At 37.4% G+C, this 25,470-nt stretch overlaps 1 protein-coding gene across 2 annotated transcripts in view; it reads left to right on the top strand.

The window, feature by feature from the left end:
* Positions 1-25,470, top strand: part of ntng2b (netrin g2b) — a 104,433-nt gene that overhangs the window by 26,205 nt on the left and 52,758 nt on the right. For both annotated transcript variants that reach the window (XM_058415001.1, XM_058415000.1), the window contains exon 3: positions 24,034-24,677. In XM_058415001.1, coding sequence (XP_058270984.1) covers positions 24,034-24,677 — 644 coding nt within the window. The remainder of the gene's footprint in view (positions 1-24,033; positions 24,678-25,470) is intronic.

The following is a 25,470-nucleotide window of genomic DNA, read 5'->3' as shown; positions in this document are numbered from 1 at the left end:
CTGCAGCTCTTGTGGGGTGTCTCCGGTCTGCAGTGGTCAGTATCTATCAAAATTGGTCCAAGAAAGGAACAGTGGTGAACCGGCGACAGGGTCATGGGCGGCCAAGGCTCATTGATGCATGAGGGGAGAGAAGGCTGGACCGTGTGATCCGATCCAACAGATGAGCTACTGTTGCTGAAATTGCTGAAGAAGTTAATGCTGGTTCTGATAGAAATGTGTCAGAATACACAGTGCATGACAGGTCAGGGCTGTTTTGGTTATATATTAAATATTAGGCAGGTGGTCATAATGTTATGCTTGATTGGTGTAAAAGTCTTTATTTTGTATTTGTATATATAACAGTATATATCACTTAATATGATACATTCTGATAATCTAATTATCTATTCCTATGTTTTGTATGCCATATCACATGATAAATACATTTGGATAGTCAATAATCGTTTGTATTATAAATGGACACCGTCATTAATTTGAACATTTTCTTGTCTTGTGTGATTGTCAGTTCAGCTTTAATAGGCTTTTATATTTAGTCATTTACTAATTGAAGCAGTTTACTAACATTCACCCCTTCTGTTCATACCACTGACTTCCTGTGTTTAATACTGGTCATATGACAAACCCTAACCAATAAGAAAGCAGCAATGAAAGCCTTAGGTAACTGTCAGGTTTAACTGAAATATTAAGTTCCACTGATCACTGACTGCTCTAAAAATTACATTGAGTCATTTATCTTCAATAAATGCTTTATTCTGATCAGCGCTACTGTGTATCCACACACTCACACACACACTCTTGCAAATTATCAGTCAATCCAACTACTAGCATGGGAGGAAACTGGAGAACCCTGAGGTAACCCATGCAGACACACGCAAAACAGGTGAAAAGACCTCAGGAAATAACCCTGGAGCCTCGATGCAGCAAGGCAACTCTTTACAAAGTGATTTTTATTGTAATATGTAAAAGCACGTGATTATAATATGCACAAGCGTCTTACAATTTGACAGTCAATTTCGATATAAATTGGACGTCACTACGAACATGAGTTAAACATATTGCTGCAGTAATTCCTGTAGAGCTCTAACATATGTGCGCGATATGAGTCCATTTCCCCCCTTTTAGATTCCAGCTTGGCTCTCCAAAAAAAAAGTGTGAGCTTTATAAAAGGAAGCCTGCAATGCAGCAGTTCACGATAAATTGTGTGATTGTATTTTTTGTGACTTTCGATGTTTAGGTGTTGGTATACAGAGCAGAGAGTGTGTCTCTGAATTATCTGCATGCTTACATGTGTGTGAGGTCAGGTGTGCTAATGATGGAAAATCACTAGCTAAGCGGAAAATAGAAACACACACGGATGCAATGGAAGATGTGTGAATTGTGTGCACATGCAGTGCAATGGAGATGAAGAGTGTGTGTGTGTGTGTGTGTGTGTGTGTGTGTGTGTACGTGTGTTTGTGAGTGCGCTGATGCGTTTGCTCCACCACAGAGCTGCTTGTTTTAGAGGCCCAAATGAGCCAGTGCTAAAAATAGCTAAGGGAGAGAGAGAGAGAGAGAGAGAGAGAGAGAATGAGAGGGAGGGAATCAGCTGAGACAGGAAGAAGGAAGGAGGGAAGAAAAAACGGTAAAGTGTGAGGAAGTAACCTATGGTTAAACACAGGGAGGAAAGGTGAAAGCGATAGGGAGTGAAAAGGTCTGGAGTTTTATTTATTTATTTATTTTCAATGATAGGGCAGGAGCATTCTTTTAATACTTTAACCTATAAGCATGCACCAAAAACTGGTTATATAATATACTATATTCAACACACACGTTTGCCTTAGAATGGACACTTTAAGCTTATGTCATTACTTGTCCCAATTTATATGCTGATTATATAATGAAGCTAAATTAATAATCAGCTGCTGAGGCTGCATTTCACTTGTGCTTACCTCGTCTCGGCTGATGACGTGTTATGGATGCCGCGGTGACATGGGCTGAAAATATCAGCCCGGATTTAGTCAGGCATATACATAGTTGCGTCTAAAAGTCTGAGAAAACTTGGAAAACTGGAAAGAAACAGAAAGGTTCTGAATTGTGACCAATCCAGAACAGTATCATGAATATTCAGCCCAACACTATGATGATTTGATCTAATATGGATCGTCAGGCTTGCGTGGTCCATGCCAACTCGACTGAACGCTGCATTTAAAGTGGGACGTACCAAACACAAATAATTCCTCATGTGAATATATCTAAGATTGTCCATTGTTGCTGATAATATCACTCGTAGTGAATGTTTTTTGTATTAAATTGGAAAAGAATATGTTTTTGTTTTTGCTCTCAGACGTTTGACCTCCACTGTAGGTCAGTCACTATGGCAGCATGTGGCATGTTAAGGAACAGTATAGTCACTGGACCCCATGAGGCAGCTACATCACAAACGATGACCACGATAAGGAGGCTGGGCAGGACGCCACCCTTGAACACCCGGTCCCGCCAGGTGTAGCCATGTTTAGCTGAGTGGGTGGAGGCACTGGCCAGGATTCTTGTCGTCTGGCCCTATGCCCCTTAGAGAATGTGTCATCATTCTCCCAGCAGGGAGAAACATCAGTGTCCATTGGTACTGTTGCCCAAGATGTTTAAATGTCCCACTGTGATCATCACTCACCTCCGAGCAGAAGGTATGACTCGTAGGACACACTAAGACTACCCATAGCTGAAAGAGGACCTTTATCTTGACACATGCTCGTGTGTGTGTATGTGTGTGTGTGTATTAGGGTAATAATAGTATTAATGTATTAATGGAACTTTCACAGACACATAATATTTCACACTGCGTATCGAACATTTCTTTACCTTTCAAACAAATGTAACCAGTTTTTCAAGAACCTTACATCAACCCCTACTAAAAATAGTGAGTTATATCTGAGGTGAGGTATATCAACTACAGCATACTTGGCATCACTGAGCACTCACACTCCATGGTCAAAAACCCACAAGAATTTTTAGCTTTAGTGAATCAGTGCTTGCAGTCAAAGTGACGACAGACTCAAACCAATGTTAAAGATAAAATGCTCCGATGCATACTGAAATTATATTTCTCATAAAGGAGTATACGGAAAAGGATCAGCAGTTATTGTGGAGGCAAACATACTATATTTTAATAATAGTCCTTGTGGTAAGGACTGGTAAAGTCCAGAGTAATTCAAATAACTAGTCTTTACTACCGTGCAGAGAAGAAAAGCATCGCACATCCTATCTGGAAGAGGATCATTTTAAGATTTAAAGGTTCAGAAATTATTGTGGAAGCTATATGACTTCATTGATTTTATCCAGGAAAATAGTGCTTGTGGTATGGCAGGAAGTCAAATAACTCAACGGAAGAAAAGTGAAACTTTATAGACTTTATCCTTTAAATGTTACCAATGATAATTTTTAATGTATGGAATTAGTTATACATATGATATTTTCCTGTGGAGGACTGGACTATAGTGAGCCTCTGCTACTGAGAGTCTAATGAAGTGTAGCTGTTAACGCTAATGAAAATAAAACAGAGATACTTCTATTGACTAGACCAGTAAACAAAACTGCTGCAACTTTATCCGAGTCAACCTTCTACAAAGAGTTATAGTTTTTAATAAAATGTTCCTAAACAATAAAAATTAAAGTACGAACCACAGTTTTGTCAAATGTGTGATTATAAATGTTTTAGAAAAGGTTCATTTGTCTCTGTTAGCGGTGGCAGAAATAGAAGGCAGAAAACAGAAAGTCTGACCAAACAAAAGTAAAAAAGATGTCTATGTGTCTATGTGTGTGTCACGTACGTGTAAAGAACCGGCAAGAGGTTATACATAAAATATAACTTTGACCAATTTGTGATGCAGAATTTTGAAAATACTGGAGCGAATCCATAGAGCTGGAATATGAAATAATAATGTGAAGGTTGTGAACCAGCTCTCTGTACCTCTGCCGTCAAGCATTTTAAACTGACTAGAGAGGTATCAGAATTCAGTACCACTGGGAGAGATGTTCAGTATAGTTGAACCTAGCAAATTTGTATCTAATGTTTGCATCATACACCTGAAACATAACATTAGTTTAATATTTACAGCTTTGATGTGGCTTAATAAACCATTGTATAACAACTAAAGTCTAGATGTTTATGTAATACGTGTATAAACTTACATGTAACGGCTAAAGTTCAAATCAAAAATGAATGTCCATGTCAGAATTTACAGTAGTTTTATTCGGAGCATACTAATCACGATCACTCGATAAACTTGTGGGCAGAGCTGCATTCCTATAATTGTACATGCAGCACATAAACAACCCAACCTCTATAATCACACTATCTTAAATATACTCAACATATAAAACATAAACTGTATAACTACATTATTCTATACGCCCATGCTTTTTCTATAAGAATATTTCTATTTGTATTCAGTGTAGCAGACTGGGTGTAGCAGGTGTATTTATGATAAATATCCATCCATCCATCCATCCATCCATCATCTAGGGGCGGAGACAAGAATTGAATTAAAACAAACATCCATCATCTATACCCGCTTTATTTCTAATTGGGGTCACGGAAATCTGCTGGAGCCTATCCCAGCACACATTGGGCAAAAGGCAGGGGTACACCCTGGACAGGTCGCCAGTCCATCACAGGGCCACATATAGACAGACAACCACACACTCACTCCTATGGGCAATTTAGAATTACCAATCAACCTGATGTACATGTTTATGGACTGTGGGAGGAAACCGGAGTCCCCAGAGTAAACTCACATAGGCACGGGGAGAACATGCAAACTCCGCACAGAAAGGTCAGTGCCTGTTCAAACCCGGGATTCCAACCCAGGACCTTCTTGCTGTGAGGCAACAGTGCTACCTACTTAGCCACCGTGCTGCCCCTATGATAAATATGTAAGCAGTTAATAGAACTTACATTTCCAGAAGGCTCAGTACTACAAAATCCATATGATATAATATGGATATCTTCTTCTTCTTTTGGCTTTTCCCTTCAGGGGTTGCCACAACGAATCATCTCCCTCCACCTATCCCCCCATCTTCTGCATGCTCAACACTTGCACCCACTAGCTTCATATTCTCATTTATTACATCCATATACCTCCTCTTTGGCCTTCCTCTTTGCCTCCTGCCTGGCCAAACGTTCTCCCACCAATACACTCACTCTCCCTCCTCTGACCATCTTAATCTGGCCCCCAAACGTCCAACATGAGCTGTCCCTCTGATGTACTCGTTCCTAATCTTGTCCAACCTCATCACTCCCAAAGAGAATCTCAACAGCTTCAGCTCTGCTACCTCCAGCTCTGCCTCCTGTCTCTTCCTCAGTGACACTGCCTCTAAACCATACAGCATGGCCGGTCTCACCACTGTCTTGTACACCTTCCCCTTGATTCTCACTGATATTTTTCTATCACACAGAACTCCCGACACCTTTCTCTACCTATTCCAACCTGCCTGCACTCGCTTCTTTACCTCTTTCCCACACTCTCCATTACTCTGGACTGTTGACCCCAAGTACTTAAACTCCTGTACCTTCTTCACCTCTTCACCCTGTAATCTTACTGTTCCACTTCCCTCCCTTTCATTCACACACATGTACTCAGTCTCACTACAACTGACTTTCATATGATATAATATGGATATAATATAAGGAATAATCCCAGTGGCCCTTAACCCCTTCTCCTCCAGGTCTGCTGTGTCATGGCTGACCCTGTGCTCTCACTCAAGCTGGGATATACAAAACATTTGTAAAAATTCACTATGCTGTAATATATATGTGACACAAGCTTCTTCTTCTTAACATTAGGGGATGGCTTAATCTCAGCCTCAAATGCCACACCCACAAACCGTTTGCTGTGCTTCTGATGTACATGGTACACAAAATTGGAAACACTTCAGGAGCTTTGAAGTTATCTGATTGGTTGGATTCTACAGAAGTTCTGGGAGATGTGTCAATTTTTTTAACAGTCCACCCGGAAACAAACCCTGAGTGATGCTCTGCTTCCCTTGTGGAAGAAGGATATGTTGTGTTTACAGCCGTAGCTGTCTTATAAGAAACAGCTAAATGCTGGATTTTCCAAATGATGTGAAGTTCATGGTACAGACTCATTCATTTCTTTTGAACGAGCTATGATTGCATGTGAGTCTGTTTTGGTAGGGACAATGACTTTGTATTTTCATGCACCTAAACATGACGCTGAATAAAACTAACTGTGATTGGTTGCTTTACAACCAATTTATTGTTAGTCAGACACCCACCTGGGTGGTACTGCTATGGAGTCCAAACCTTCTGCTGTAAGTCTGAACATTTGGCTGCTCAAGACTAGGGATGTCTAGACTCTTCAAAAAGACCTGAAGGTCTAGGACAGGTAAGGTTTTTTCTGAATAGTTTAATGCCCACTGTAGCCTCAGATTCCTGGTCTTGACCCAATATGGTATCCTGCTGTTGAGCCCATCCGCCTTGTCTGGGTTAACATGTCGTTCATTCTGATATGCTTTTCTGTTCATCACAGTTGTAAAGAGTGGTTATTCAAATAACTATGTAAACTCTGAAGACTCTGGTGCCTGAAGATTTCCAGAGATCAGCGGTTTTTGAGCTACGCAAAATCAGCCAGTCTGGCACCATCAACCATGTCTTGGCCCAAGTCATTGTGATGACATTTCCCCCCATTCTGATGTTTAATGTGAACATTAACGGAAGTTTGGTCTAGCTCAGAAGCTACATTTTCTCCTGCTTCTGTCAAATTTACAGCAAGAGGATGGATTCTTACAATGCTTCTGCTTCTAAAATACTACGACTGTGTTCAGCAATTCTTATTCTCAAAGCTCTCATTGTCTCCGGGATATACAACAAACACCATTTCAAGACATAACCACATTCTGTGCAGCAGATGTGATAACGTCTTTAATCTTAAAAGGATGGTTGAGCGTTTTTCACTTAGACGTGAAGTTGCACAGGGTACAACAGCAGGTATAGCCGGTAAATCAGATTTGAACACCGACTGACAAAATATTGGGCGGATTCCTGCGCATCACAATGGGGGGCACTTTAAATGCAGAAAGTAAGGCCAGACTAGGACTGAGAATGCTCCAATGTTTCCAAGTAATTCCATTTTATGCTAATGGAGGTTTTTTTTTTATTTTTATATATTTATGTGGGAGTCTACTGGTTCAGCAGGAAGCACTCATCCTAAGTAATACCTGTGTTGTCATTTTAGCTCAACGGTGTTGTTTATTAATATAAAAAACATTAAATAAGCACAGAGGAGTCCTCGAACCATAAATGTCTGCTAGTGTGTGTTATTAGAGTTTTATTGCAAAGCCACTGCATTTACCTGTAGTCCTTCTAAAAAGTTCTTAGAATATGTTATGCCACTTAGTTATTAAAAAGATTCCATATAGGATCTCCATGGTTTCTTCATCCCCCAGAGACAGCCGGAGGGTGGACAGGGTGACATGCTGTTGCTTGAAATATGATGATTCTTTGATACGTGCTGAATTGAATGTAAGTTATAGTGAAAGAGGTTAAGTGTGAAAAGATCAAGATTCCCGTAAGTTTAGAAGCAATATGTTACTAGGGGAATATATGATGACACTGTAATGGAAAAACTGAAATGTTGTACAACTGATGTAGTGAGCAAGCAGAGTGTAGACTTGTTTTGCCATGGCCAGGACAGAGGGTGCAGCTAACCAAGGTCAACTATTGAAGAATGAAGAAATTAAAATTTATGAGAAAAAGAGAAGTAAGCAGCCAATTAATATTTGCATCTTAGCGTTTATGTGTGTATAAAAGACTAACTGTGAGACACAGAGATGTATTTGGTGTCTAATTACTCACAAATTTTCACCACAACACCTTTTTTTTTTTAGTGTTCACAGGACTCAGAACTGAGATGTTTCTCAATCAGAGGAATTTCTGTCTAATTACCTCAGTATTTGCACAAGAATGCAGGCAGTTATGGCTCAGATCACTAAGGTTCCAGGCAAGTGATCAAAAGGCTGGAGGTTCAAACCCCAGCACTGATGCCCAAGCTGCTACTGTTTGGGCCCTTGGGAACTCTTAACTCTCTCTGCTCTATGGGTGCTTTATCATGTCTGTCCTTAGCTGTGATGTGTGAAGAAAAGACTTTCACTGTGCTGTAATGTATACGTGACAAATCAAAGCTGCTGCTACTTCTTCATCTTTACAGTGCGGAAGTCATGACCTCAAAAAGTTAAGCACATTGAAGCCATAACATGAGAAAAAAAAGCCTATAAGTCTAAAGAAAGGAATTACAAAGAGTGTGCTGAGGACAAAATTGTGTTTTGGTCACACAAATGGACAGTACAGTCTAGGATGCAGCAGTCTTAAAGAATGCTTTGTATGTAATGAAAGAAGAACATACCATCCATCCATCCGCTTTATTCCTAATTCGGGTCACAGGGATCTGCTGGAGCCTATCCCAGCACACATTGGGCGAAAGGCAGGGGTAAAAATATACCAGATCTTTTTCATAATAAATATGAATGTGTGCATTCTGGTTGGGTACAAGATGCAAAATATAAATGACACAAAGCCTGAATTTTATTGGTAAAGGTAAAAACATAAGTGTCTGGGCTTTGAGTGTGAAACAGTTTGGTGGTTATCAACAATAAATGAATTTAATTCCCAAAATTCTTAGCTTTTCTAAATGAAGACGGAAATTGAAATTTGAAATATTTTACACATTAATATGATTCTCATAAAGATTTCCAGCTGGTCTAATGATGAAATAGAAGAAGTTGAAGTCAGAATTTGTAAGGCAATGCTGCTAATGAAATTTAGTTTATTATAAACATGCTTTAAATTTTATAGGATTCAGGCTTGATAATGCTTCGATTTTCCTTCACAAGCAAGAATCGTTTCATTCGTTCATCTTCAGTAATTGTTTTATCCTGGTCAGGGGATTCAGAGGTTATCCTAAAAATAGTTATCATGAGGCAGGAATACATCCAGTCCATTACGGAGCATCACACACATATTCATACTTAGAGGCAATTTAGTGATGTGAGTTTGAAGAGGAAACTCTACACAGGCAGTAAATGGAGCACAGGAGCGAACCTGCGATGCTGAAGCTGTGAGGAGGCCACGTCTCTGATAACCCTTGAGAAATCTTCTTCTCAATATATAGACACACATAAAATGATCTCTCTCCGGAACCTGCAAACCGTTTTATATCTTCTTTGTTTTTTTTCTTCTTCTCTCACTTACACACAGCACGTGTGAGGGTGTATTCCACAGAGTGTTGGGATCTCATAAAGTAAGCTGAGTTCATATCGTGTTCCTCTTATAGTGACACACTAACACTCCCACTTTCACACACACACTGGATTTTTTTTCTGAGAAATACATGACAGAGTCAGTAGACATGTTTACTGCAAGATTTTTTTCTTTTAAGAAAACATATTCCCTTTTAGGTCTGAAAGTTTAAGTAAAGTCTCTATTTTAATGCCAACCCAAGCATAAATTAGGAGTTAGTCAGCATGTTGTTGCAATCTAGCTGGGTCATTATATAGGTCCATAAAAAAGGGGGGTGTGACAATCAAAATGTGCAGAGACACAGTGGGATCCCATTCTTGTTCAGAAATATGGGCGTACTACTGCCTCCTGAGACCTCCTTCTCAGTACAAGCTCAGGGATAAAATGGTATTTTCCTGACCTTATAAGCAGCCTTATATGTCATGTCCCATTTCTTACAACCTGGTTTCATGGCTGTTTGACTATTTATAACATTCCACCCAAATACAGTCTAAATAAACCAGACTTAATTATTTTATCAATTAGTTGTGGCTGCTAAAAGGTTTTGGGAAGAGTTTTAGTCACACTTGGACCCCTAGTTGTAGCACATTCAATACGATATTGATGTAAAAGGGGAGACATTATTTTTGAAGTCCCCCATGAGTCGGCTGGTTATGGATACGATTAAAGAAACCAATATAAAGTCTGAAATTAGCTTCTAATTGTTTATCATTATGAAAATGTTAATGGGTTTTAAAGGGCATGAGAGGAGCTGATTTGATTGGATATCATAAAAGCTTAACCACACCTTTTGACAATGTGTCACGGTACCAGATGCGCTAATGGTCACAAAAATAGCGTGCTGATCTTACGGTATGTCTTGTCTTGGTTTTTTTTGGTATGACCACAAAAAATGATGACCATCTGAGTCTGTAAGGTAACGTGACCTTGTCTTTTCTATAAATACTATACATGAGGAAGTAAAATTGCATATGCATATAAAAATTTATTTGTCATATGAAATATGTCATATAAAAATTTATTTTTTTGGCTGTAAATAAACTCAAAAACTATGGAATGCTGTTTAAGACCAATGTTAAATAAGTAAGTATGACTTAAGTAATTAATAATTAATTTATAGTATGATAATAGTATAGTATAAATCTATGGATGTATGTATAATAGTATGAACATTTTTATCATAATGACAGAGTCATTGCTTATCTACAGGAACTCATAAAACTATTAATTCGCTCATGAGGTGCGAGTAAGCATAAAAGTTGAGTCTTTCAAACTGTTGGGTGAAAATCGCAAATTTAAAGCATGAAAAATTAGCTGGCATGACTGAACAATTAACTACTGATTTAAAAACAGAAATAGAAAATAATAGGATGCTGTAAATTCTCTTCTGAGGTAAATTATAGGTAATTTGCATAATCTGAAAGGGACACTCAGAAATCTGCCTTTAGCATGTGTGTAACTCATAACAGAATATACACTTTATTGCCAAAAGTTTTAGGACACCCCTGCAAATGATTGAATTCAGGTGTACACTATATTGCCGCTCTAATTCAATTCGAAAGGTGTTCTATCGGTTTGAGGTCAGGGCTCTGTACAGGCCACTCAAGTTCCTCCACACCAAACTCTCTCATTCATGTCTTTATGGACCTTGCTTTCATGTTGGAACAGGAAGGGGTCATCCCCAAACTGTTCCCACAAAGTTGGGAGCATGAAAATGTCTTAGTATGCTGAAGCATTAAGAGTTCCTTTCACTGGAACTAAGTGGCCGAGCCCAAACCCTGAAAAACACCTGAATTCAATGATTTGGAGGGGTGTCCCAAAACTTTTGGCAATATAGTGTATGTAACTTCCCCGTGTAAATACCGACATGACCTTTGGACATAATCCTAGATCACTGACTTTTGTTACATTTAAAGGCATGGGGTAAAGGTTTAACTCAGATACTTACATATGCACCAATTGCATTGGGTAATGTAGGGAAATGTCGCCCACCTCAACATTTCTGCATACCATCATAGCTTGGAAATGCGTAGATACAAGCAGCAGGAATGACATATGAGCTGATCAACAATGTCTTATTCATGACATGGTCATAATGTCGGGTCACTGATGAATAAGCTTCCGCCATGTGACAGGAGCTCACCAACTGTCTTTATTTACATCCTGTACGCATATTATTTACATAAAATGTGGCCTACTTTATCTGGGTGCATCATTAGCAAGCCAGTAAATCTAAAGTAACACATGGGCCGCTGCTGAAGAAAATAATAAAGCTGTATTTTGAGAATAACTTAATATGTGATATTTGAAGGATATACTCATTAAGTATTCTAAGAAAGGAGGAACACTGTGAAGTTATAGTTTAGTGTAGGATTCACAAGTGAGGAAATACAAGTACTGCGCCTATCTTGAGAGATGCTTATATTGAAAGTTTACTTCCAATCCCTGATTCATATAATATTAGAATTTTCCCCCAGAATATTGCAACTTTATTAAAAACGGTCACAGTTCCTCGAAATCTTACAATAAAGAATGCAAACTGTGCTGAGTCTGATCATACACACACCATTTTCAACGTTCAGTGCCATCATCTGACATCATTATTATCTGTCTCACTCACACGCAAACACATGCACTGCCATGCCGACAGTACCATGCCGATTGTTGTCGAAGAGATAGGATTCCAGTGAGGATAATTGCTTCAGGAGCTTAGCGATGTGGGCCACCTGGCGAAACAGTTGGCGGTGGGTGTGTATGTGTGCACGATATTACATGGGCCTTGGACGCTAAGTGAAAGGGAGGGATGGATTACATACACTTCAGGTGCTATATCCTGCACCGTGCATATATTCGATTAGCATTCGAATAAACACAAATTTGGCTGTTGATATCTAATTTTGATGTTATTTGATACACAACCCAGCAATAAACACAGGCATACACATGCACAGAAGCAGCCTACAGCCCTTCTGCACTGTGTAATGCACTAATACACTTACACATGTACACATACACATGGACAGACTCCATTATCTGTGTCAGCTGGCGGATTTGGAGTGGATTTGATGGACTCAAGCTTTGTGTGTAACGTCCTCTTAAGCCAACTGCAACGTACTTGCATATCAGGGGTTAAGATGGGAATAATGTGTGTGTGTGTTTGTGTGTGTGTGTAGCTACTGCTTGTCTGCTGTCTAGACTTTGAGACTGAGATGGTTTAAGACTTGAACAAATAATGTGTTTTCCCTAACTGAGTTAGTCAGAGAGAGAGAGAGAGAGAGGTACAGGAAAAAGAGAGGGATAAAATAGGAAGGATGGAAGAAGGGAAGTTAAGTGAGTGAAAACCTTAAGTGAATAAGTGATGGTGGGTGAGAAAAAAAGGAACACCGTGTGAGTCAGGGATGCTGTAGGAGTAAGAAAGATGAGATAGAGAGAGACTTTTAAGATGACTTTAATGCATTTGGGTTTTTTTTTAACCGTCTGGGTACAAGGCAGTAAATGGAAAATAGTTACAACTCACCTTTACAGTAGGCTTCAAATGCCTGAAGTCCATTAGCATGAACTGCTTTTATTTCATTTATTATATATATAATTTTTTAGAAGACAATAGATTTTGGAGCGCTGTGTCTCTCTCTCTCTCTCTCTCTCTCTCTCTCACTCTCTCTCTCACACACACACACACACGATTTCATCTTTCATTTTATTTATCTTTTTTTTTTTTTTTTTTACACCAAATTATTAATTTCCCAAGATGCAAAGCACTGTAATAAGCTCTTTTTATGAGATGTTATTGTGGGAGGATGGGGGATGTGCAGCATATGTGTGTATGAGACGTAAATGCATTTTTAAGTGGTGTTTGGGGTTATTATGAGTTATTCTGAAATTATCACTGTGTTTTTGTTCTTTTCATAATAATGTTACTATTCTGTTCATCCAGGTATGTGTGTGTGTGGGCAGGGGGGGGGGGTTGTTTATCCTGACTCTTAACTTAAAAATAAAAGAACATCAAGATCACATATCGGATATTTGTATCTCAATAATCTCTCTTTTTTAAATAAATCTGGTGGTTTTTTGGTTATCTTCTGACAGACTTCCTTTAAAGTGGTGTAGGTCAGGCTGCTGTGAACCACAAGCTTCATCTTAACACTTAACCCCTTATAATACCGTATAGTTGGACAATGTCTTCAGATTAAATGTGGAGAGTTTATGACTTCTAAACTGAAGTTACTGAGACAATGGCAGTGGAATTTTTTTTTGGTTAAAATTCAAGAAATTTGTGCTATTTAATCAGATTAGAAACAGCGGCTAGATAGCTTGTTATGTACACTTTCTGAGGATTTTATACTAAAATTAAGGCATGTAACTACAGACTTACACGCCATGCAGTTTGCCAAAAACAGAGGTATCAGAGGCATGTCTTAATTATACTAAACACTTAGTTAATTCTAACCCTATCTACTATCAACTGTAGCTCAAAGCTAGGCTTAGAGTAGATTGGATTAGATTAGATTTAACTTTATTGTCACTGAGTTTACAGTCTGTTAGCTTACACACATTTAGATTCCCACTAGAGAGAAAGGACTATGAATTAGTCATTAAATATAAAGATGTAGGTGTGTGATGGAGTGGTGTTTTTTTTATTTCACAGTCAATAGTGTTTAAACTTTAATACATCTATAAACAAACAAACAAAGAAAAATAAATAGCTTGTCCTGAAATGCTTGACCACTGTACAGTTGGGTGTTTTCCCCACTCAGTTGTTGATCACTGTGATCTGTGGTTAGTTTACAAATTTATAGAACAGGAAAATCTATACTACACTACCCAATACTATACTATACTATACTATACTATACTATACTATACTATACTATACTATACTATACTATACTATACAACAGTATACTACCTTGTACTATACTATACTATACTCTGAAGTTGTTTGATTAATGTTTGTTGTATTCTACTGTATTTCTGTATGTTTTCGCTAAAGGACTTTTATTTTGCCGTTATGTCCTCCGGGAAGGGGGATGATTTAATGGGAAGGGAAGTGCGGGAACGAAGAAAGGGAGAGTGTGGTAGAGTGAAGCAGGCATGAAGAGTAGTGTCTCCATAGTCTTTCTTTGGCTCAATAAAAGTTGTGTGCCGTCTATATTTTCAAGTCCATCGTCTTTATTGAAATCAATCCACGGGCGGCTAAACCCCACGCCTTACACTATACTTCACTACACTACAGTACCCTATACTATACTATTCTATACTACACTACACTACGCAACACTATACTACACTACAGTACCCTATACTATACTATTCTATACTACACTACACTACACAACACTATACTACACTACAGTACCCTATACTATACTATTCTATACTATACTATACTATACTATACTACACAACACTACACTACACTACAGTACCCTATACTATTCTATACTACACTACACTATGCAACACTATACTACACTACACTATACTACACTACAGTACCCTATGCTATACTATTCTATACTATACTATACTATACTATACTATACTATACTATACTATACTACACAACACTACACTACACTACACTACAGTACCCTATACTATTCTATACTACACTACACTATGCAACACTATACTACACTACACTACACTATACTACACTACAGTACCCTATGCTATACTATTCTATACTATACTACACAACACTACACTACACTACAGTACCCTATACTATACTATACTATTCTATACTATACTATACTATACTACACAACACTACACTACACTACAGTACCCTATTCTATACTACACTACACTATGCAACACTATACTACACTACAGTACCCTATTCTATACTATACTACACAACACTACACTACAGTACCCTATACTATACTATACTATACTATACTACACAACACTACACTACACTACAGTACCCTATTCTATACTATTCTATACTACACTACACTATGCAACACTATACTACACTACAGTACCCTATACTATACTATTCTATACTATACTACACAACACTACACTACAGTACCCTATACTATACTATACTATACTATATTATACTATACTATACTATACTACACTACACTACACTACACTACAGTACCCTATACTATACTATTCTATACTATACTACACAACACTACACTACACTACAGTACCCTATACTATTCTATACTATACTATACTATACTACACTACACTACACTACACTACAGTACCCTATACTATACTATTCTATACTACACTACACAACACTATACTACACTACAGTACCCTATACTATACTATACTATACTATACTATACTATACTATACTACACAACACTACACTACAGTACCCTATACTATACTATTCTATACTACACTACACTATGCAACACTATACTACACTACAGTACCCTATACTATACTATTCTATACGATACTACACAACACTATACTACACTACAGTACCCTATACTATACTATACTACGCTATGTAACACTATAAGTCAAGAAGCTTTTATTGTCACTTTAGCCATATAAAGCTGCTGCAGTCTAGTACACTAGACTACACTACATTATACTACACTACACTATACTACACTACGCTATATTATACTACACTATACTATACTATACTATACTACACTACACTATACTACACTATACTACACTAGACTATATTACACTACATTATACGTCACTATACTATACTATACTACACTAGACTATACTACACTAGACTATATTACACTACACTATATGTCACTATACTATACTATACTACACTAGACTGTACTACAATAGACTATACTACACTATACTATACTACACTACACTATACCTCACTATATTATATTATACTACACTACACTAGACTATACTACACTATACTATACCTCACTATACTATACTATACTACACTACACTAGACTGTACTACAATAGACTACACCTCACTATACTATACTACACTATACTGTACTACAATACACTATACCTCACTATACTATACTACACTACACTATACCTCACTATACTATACCTCACTATACTATACTACACTATACTGTACTACACTATACTGTACTACACTAGACTTTACTATGTTATATTATACTACACTACACTACACTATACTACACTACACTATACCTCACTATACTATACCTCACTATACTATACTACACTATACTGTACTACACTATACTGTACTAAACTAGACTTTACTATGTTATATTATACTAAACTACACTAGACTATACTACACTAGACTGTACTACACTACACTAGACTGTACTACACTACACTACACTACATTATGCTACACTATACTACACTACACTAGACTATGCTACACTATACTAGACTATACTACACTACACTATACTACACTACACTAGACTATACTACACTACACTACACTACATTATGCTACACTATACTACACTACACTACACTAGACTGTACTACACTACACTAGACTATACTACACTACACTACACTATACTACACTACACTAGACTATACTACACTACACTATACTACACTACACTAGACTATACTACACTACACTACATTATGCTACACTATACTACACTACACTAGACTGTACTACACTATACTACACTACACTACACTAGGCTACACTGCACTATACTACACTACACTAGACTATGCTACACTATACTAGACTATACTACACTACACTAGACTGTACTACACTATACTACACTACACTACATTATGCTACACTATACTACACTACACTAGACTATCCTACACTATACTAGACTATACTACACTACACTACACTACACTATACTACACTACACTACACTACACTACACTACACTACACTAGACTATACTACACTACACTACACTACACTACATTATGCTACACTATACTACACTACACTACACTAGACTATGCTACACTATACTACACTACACTACACTATACTACACTATACTACACTACACTAGACTATACTACACTACACTACATTATGCTACACTATACTACACTACACTAGACTGTACTACACTATACTACACTACACTACACTAGGCTACACTGCACTATACTACACTACACTAGACTATGCTACACTATACTAGACTATACTACACTACACTAGACTGTACTACACTATACTACACTACACTACATTATGCTACACTATACTACACTACACTACACTAGACTATGCTACACTATACTAGACTATACTACACTACACTACACTATACTAAACTACACTAGACTATACTACACTACACTACATTATGCTACACTACACTATACTACACTACACTACACTACACTACACTAGACTGTACTACACTATACTACACTACACTAGACTATCCTACACTATACTAGACTATACTACACTACACTACACTAGACTGTACTACACTATACTACACTACACTACACTAGGCTACACTACACTATACTACACTACACTATACTATACTACACTACACTACACTACACTACACTAGACTGTACTACACTATACTACACTACACTACACTAGGCTACACTACACTACACTACACTATACTACACTACACTACACTACACTACACTACACTACACTACACTAGACTATACTACACTACACTACACTACATTATGCTACACTATACTACACTACACTACACTAGACTATGCTACACTATACTACACTACACTACACTATACTACACTATACTACACTACACTAGACTATACTACACTACACTACATTATGCTACACTATACTACACTACACTAGACTGTACTACACTATACTACACTACACTACACTAGGCTACACTGCACTATACTACACTACACTAGACTATGCTACACTATACTAGACTATACTACACTACACTAGACTGTACTACACTATACTACACTACACTACATTATGCTACACTATACTACACTACACTACACTAGACTATGCTACACTATACTAGACTATACTACACTACACTACACTATACTACACTACACTAGACTATACTACACTACACTACATTATGCTACACTACACTACACTAGGCTACACTGCACTATACTACACTACACTATACTATACTACACTACACTAGACTATCCTACACTATACTAGACTATACTACACTACACTACACTAGACTGTACTACACTATACTACACTACACTACACTAGGCTACACTACACTATACTACACTACACTATACTATACTACACTACACTACACTACACTACACTAGACTATGCTACACTATACTAGACTATGCTACACTATACTATACTACACTAGACTATACTACACTACACTAGACTGTACTACACTATACTAGACTATGCTACACTATACTAGACTACACTATACTACACTACACTACACTAGACTACACTAGACTATGCTACACTATACTATACTACACTACACAATACTACACTAGACTATACTACACTACACTACACTACACTACATTATACTATACTACACTACACTAGACTATGCTACACTACACTAGACTATGCTACACTATACTATACTACACTAGACTATACTACACTATACTATACTACACTAGACTATGCTACACTATACTATACTACGTTATACTACACTACACTACACTAGACTATGCTACACTATACTATACTACACTATACTACACTACACAATACTACACTAGACTATACTACACTACACTACACAATACTACACTACACTACACTAGACTATACTATACTACACTACACTAGACTATCCTACACTATACTAGACTATACTACACTACACTACACTAGACTGTACTACACTATACTACACTACACTACACTAGGCTACACTACACTATACTACACTACACTATACTATACTACACTACACTACACTACACTACACTAGACTATGCTACACTATACTAGACTATACTACACTACACTACACAATACTACACTACACTACACTAGACTATGCTACACTATACTAGACTATGCTACACTATACTATACTACACTAGACTATACTACACTACACTAGACTGTACTACACTATACTAGACTATGCTACACTATACTAGACTACACTATACTACACTACACTACACTAGACTACACTAGACTATGCTACACTATACTATACTACACTACACAATACTACACTAGACTATACTACACTACACTACACTACATTATACTATACTACACTACACTAGACTATGCTACACTACACTAGACTATGCTACACTATACTATACTACACTAGACTATACTACACTATACTATACTACACTAGACTATGCTACACTATACTATACTACGTTATACTACACTACACTACACTAGACTATGCTACACTATACTATACTACACTATACTACACTACACAATACTACACTAGACTATACTACACTACACTACACAATACTACACTACACTACACTAGACTATACTACACTACACAATACTACACTACACTACACTAGACTATACTACACTATACTACACTACACTACACAATACTACACTACACAATACTACACTAGACTATACTACACTACACTACACTACATTATACTATACTACACTACACTAGACTATGCTACACTATACTATACTACACTAGACTATGCTACACTATACTATACTACACTAGACTATGCTACACTATACTATACTACGTTATACTACACTACACTACACTAGACTATGCTACACTATACTATACTACACTATACTACACTAGACTATACTACACTACACAATACTACACTACACTACACTAGACAATACTACACTACACTACACAATACTACACTACACTACACTAGACTATACTACACTACACTACACTATACTAGACTATGCTACACTATACTACACTACACTAGACTATGCTACACTATACTAGACTATGCTACACTATACTATACTACACTAGACTATGCTACACTATACTATACTACACTATACTACACTAGACTATGCTACACTATACTATACTACGTTATACTACACTACACTACACTAGACTATGCTACACTATACTATACTACACTATACTATACTACACTATACTACACTCCCAGAGGTGGGTATTAACGAATCACATTTACTTCGTTACATTTACTTGAGTAAATTTTTTGGGTAACTTGTACTTTTAGAGTATTTTTAAAGATGTGTACTTTTACACTTACTCAAGTACATTTTTAGTGAAACACTATACTACACTATACTACACTACACTACACTATACTATACTATACTATACTATACTATACTATACTATACTACCAGAGGTGGGTAGAGTATCCAAAATCTGTACTCAAGTAAAAGTAACAATCTTAATAGTTACTTGAGTAAGAGTAAAAAAGTATCCAATGAAAAAACTACTCAAGTAGCTAGTTACTAGTTACTTCTGATCTGACTGATATGAAGCGAAAACCCAGAATTTCAAACTACTTGGAGAGCTTTCACACACCTCTCCTTGAAAGTCTCTTTGTTATATAAAACACAGGCTGAAGTAAAGTAGCCTATCTCAGTCCAGTGAAGGCCACATCTCAGTCCAGTGATGGGAACATTAACATTACATGACCTGTCATTTGCAATAAAATCTCAAACACACCCAAGGTGTTTTTCTAACAGTTAACTCTGTCTTTACTTTCACATTCACAACACAGACTTGTCAGCATCTGCATTTAAACAAGCTAACAGAGAACAAAAGAGAAGGTGTGTGTGTGTGCAGAGTGTGTGTTTGTTATTATGTTTGTGTATGAAATTGTTTATGTGTTTGCCCTTCAGTATGTTAATGTTTATTTTGTCATATGTTCTTTCTTGAACAATCAGTTTTACAGAATTTTACTGTGGACTGATCCTCGTTTTCTTGACTCGATTAGTTCTGCATAAACCTTAAGCTTGTTTGCTGAATCCTCTGATGAAATAATAATATATGCATTTTATAAGTACATGCATTCTTTAGCTAGGAATAAAATAAAATACAATCCCGTTTTTATTGTGTATGTATGTTCTACACTTTGTTGAGGTGTTCGTATTTGTGTATAAATGTATGACGTCACAGTATGCTGTTCAGTTGATGTAGTTTTGTGGAAAATGGGTGTGAAATTGTCCAGACGTTTAGAATGAACGTTTGTTCATGAACCTGTGTTGTTTGTAGGGTTCACAAGATATTGGTCATTGCTTGCACGAGAGGCCATATGAAGAAAAACATTCAGACAGTGTGAGAAATCTGGTATTCAAATAAGGTCAATGTCCCCATGGTTACCAAATGACCATTAATAGGGTTCAAATAGGCCTAACTGTGACACTTACTGCTCCGTGGTTTTTCAGGTTTGAGCTGGAATTCTTGTACGCTGTGATGTCCATTCGTTTTGGTGAACACAGCATGCATCTCATAATGAAACTATTATTTTTGACATCTTGGAGTGAAAACATAGACTGAACTTGAGGTCATGGGTGATCTGCCTCCGACAACTCGCACATGTCTTCCTCTGCTTCAGCTTCATCATCTTCCTCTAAACGCGCGCTAAACGCATGCGGGAGATCCGTAACAGCCTCTCGTGAAGCAGCCTCTCCAACATCTCATGAGACTTGCAAAAAAACAGTTTATAAACAATGTTCATATTAGTGGTGCTGCAAACATAAATGTATATTGAATCAGTTCACTTCAGTTCAGTTCAGATAAGGTCTTGAGGAGTCTGATGGCTTAAGGGAAAGAAACTGTTACACAGTCTGGTTGTATATATAATTTATATAATATATATGGTCGTATATATAATACAATGTACTATACTATACCACACTATAGTATACTACACCGCACTACACTATATTGTACTATAATACTAGACTTAACAGAATATTACATTATATCACCAAATAATGAACTATGTACACATGATGCTGGAAGACATCCAGATCTTTTTCAGTTTGACAAACTGTGCTTTGGTTTATGGAAATAAAATAAAGGTTCATAGACAGTACAGTGATCATTTAACAAGATTCAGTGTGTTTGTTTGTGTGTGTGAATGAGAAACAGAAGTGCCTCCTCAACAGATAAAAACAGCATTTTTGGCAGCTTTTTCCCCCCAAAGCAAATCAAGCTTGGATCTCAGTCAGTGAAGATCTGCTGAAATAAACATGTAAGGACAGACTTCAGCTATCAAATATGAAAGATGCATTAAAATAATGGTGTGAAAACAAAGAGCCTACCTCTTATGAGTACGGTAAAAGTAGACATAATTAGAAGTCTGTGTGTGTGCACTCTACACACGCATTTGAGTGTGCTTTTAGTCAAATTGTTTTTAAGAAATTAAGAAATTATGTTTGGGTTGTTTGGTACTGAAAGAATGTTAAGCACAAAAAAAGCAGGTCAGGATGGCATTCAATTATCAATAAACTATTTCTAACCTTGTGTACGGTCTGCTACATGTATACTCATGAGTTCATCCTATGCTGACAGGAAAATTAATTAATTACTGATTATTGCCTGATTCTTGTTAATCTTGCTATTAACTAACACTATACTCTAGTCCTGAGAATTATATCACCATCAGGTAATATTAAAGAATCCTCACCACTCAGTATTGTTTATTCCACAAGCAATAACTGGGTTATTGAAGTTACATTATTGTGAATGCCTGATGCCAACTGGCTTTGTATTTTGTATGAATAAAGCTTGACTCAGACTCAACCATTTGCAATTTTTAACACATAAAGTTTTTCACATTCTCAAATGAATAAGATCTATCAGTCAATTAAACACAAATATACAAACAGACCCACACAAATAATCAGAAACCAGGGCAGGTGACACTGGTGACATTTTATTGACACATTGTGCAAACAAAAGCATAATCACAACCTAAAATACCCGTAACCCAGAGGTTAGAGCCCATCAGCTTATATCCGGTCTTCAGACATGTCTTCTTTCTCCCACATGGCCAGAGACTTCTGCTTAAAAAGGCCATGTCCTCCCTAATGAGGTATACTTGTCCCTTATAATGAAAGGAAGAAGCACAACTTCCGAACATGAAGTTGCATGAAGCCCAAGAGGCAGAATAGCCCAGAACAGCTAGTGCTAAACCCCTTAAAGTCACAAAAAGCCAGACAGAACTTTTTGAGTGTAAGTAGTCATAGCGACAGTGTATTTTCATATCATGATAATTGCCTAATCTCTTGATTCTCATGGTTTTCAGTATTGAGTGCTTTAGATATACAGATGTAATCGTCTCTACACCTTTCATTAGATAACCTTCGGCACTTAGGCACAGTATTGTTGACACTAATGTAATTCATGTTAATTGTCAATGAGATAAACTTAGGATATATTTGCATGAAAATGTCACTGACGATAAACAAAATTTATTGGTTAGGTGTTAATCATTCATTTTAATCAATAATTGTGTGAAAAAAATTCTTAACCCATCCTTTTGTCTTAAATCTGAAATTCTTTTGCTCTTGGAAAATTCTTATAACACAGCTTGATGAGATACTAGACACTGAATCTTGTCATTTTAAATGATTATAATATTATCATAACAATAATAAAATAAAAGATGCTTTCTATGGCATGCTAGGTGCTTATAGATCAACGTCTTGCAGTAACAATCAACCGAACCACCCTGTAAATGCCTGCATTTTTAAGAGAACTCTAAAGCCCTGACCACTGTCTTTTGCATATAAATGTACAAACTATCTTTTTCTCTATTCTATATAATCTTCAGGAGAACCCATACCTGTGCAGTGATGAGTGTGACGCGTCCAACCCAGACCTGGCGCACCCACCCCAGTTAATGCAGGACCGTGAGCGTGGTGGCCTCGTCACATATTGGCAGACTCAGACGTGGCGCCGCTACCCTGAGCCGTTGCTAGCCAACATCACACTGTCATGGAACAAGAGCCTGGAGCTGACTGATGACATTGAAATAACCTTCGAATATGGTCGGCCTACGGCCATGGCCCTGGAGAAGTCACTAGACTATGGGCACACGTGGCAGCCGTACCAGTTCTATGCTGATGACTGCCTGGACATGTTCGGAATGGCGCCACAGCGGGCACGTGACCTCACAGCATCCAACGCAACGCGCGTCATCTGCACCGAACTCTATTCACGCTGGGTGGGTGCCAAAGGTGATAAGGTGGTGCGCTTTGAAGGACGGACCCGCTTTGCCATCTTTGCCGGACACCGGCTACGTGACATGGACAGTCTCCGAGCTCGTTTTGAGAGCAACAAGGGCCTGCGCGACTTCTTTACCTTCACCGACCTGCGTCTGCGTCTGCTCAAGCCAGCGCTTGGAGGAACATACGTGCAGAGGGACAACCTGCTGAAGTACTTCTACGCTATCTCCAACATTGAAGTGCCTGCCAGGTAAGAGGAATTCTGTCAAAAGGTCTCATACTTAATAAAATACTAAGAAAATGTTGCAAGAGGTCTTGGAAAGGATTTACTAACAAATGACAAACAAATTTGGAATCTTATACAACGTCATCAGACTCAGTTTCTGCCCAGACCACGTCAGCAAATTTGACTGAAGCAAACTTCTACTGTTAAATAATTTCTTTAAGATGTTATTAAATGTCGCTCTATACTAGATATTCTCATGGGTTTCATCAATAATATAAAATTGCATTTCAAAAATCGATGAATTCAAAATGGCCGATTATTTTAGAAAAGCTTCATTTAATATGATATACAGTATCATGCAAAAGAAAATGCATAATGTTTCTAGTAGACCAAAATAGTGTTACTTATATCTATGATATCTTGAGTGATTTCTAGAGTTACTTAGGATTAATTCACCTGCTGCTGCTATCACTTTATAATACTTTTGCTTCTTTGGCAATCAATAATACAAGCTCTTAAGGAAGAATATAGGATGTATAGTGATTGACCATTTAACATTTATTATCCTGAAGACAATGTGTCACACTGCTGCATTTTTCAGGGTAACAGTTGATCTTGATGGTCCACTGCAGGTACCTTCAGAAATCATCGAATCCACTAATTCTAAAAAGAAATGTGACAGCAGTTTATGGTTGTAGATGTCTTTCATTTCATTTGTGTCCAATTTATAGCTCTTGATGTTGAATAGATCGTCAGTAGACTCATGTCTAGTTTTATCCCCATGTCAAATTCAGTTAATGTGGACGCTATCGAAACA

This window comes from Hemibagrus wyckioides, linkage group LG18, assembly GCF_019097595.1.
Source record: "Hemibagrus wyckioides isolate EC202008001 linkage group LG18, SWU_Hwy_1.0, whole genome shotgun sequence".
Taxonomy (NCBI): domain Eukaryota; kingdom Metazoa; phylum Chordata; class Actinopteri; order Siluriformes; family Bagridae; genus Hemibagrus; species Hemibagrus wyckioides.
This window is presented reverse-complemented; position numbering and strand designations above follow the sequence as displayed.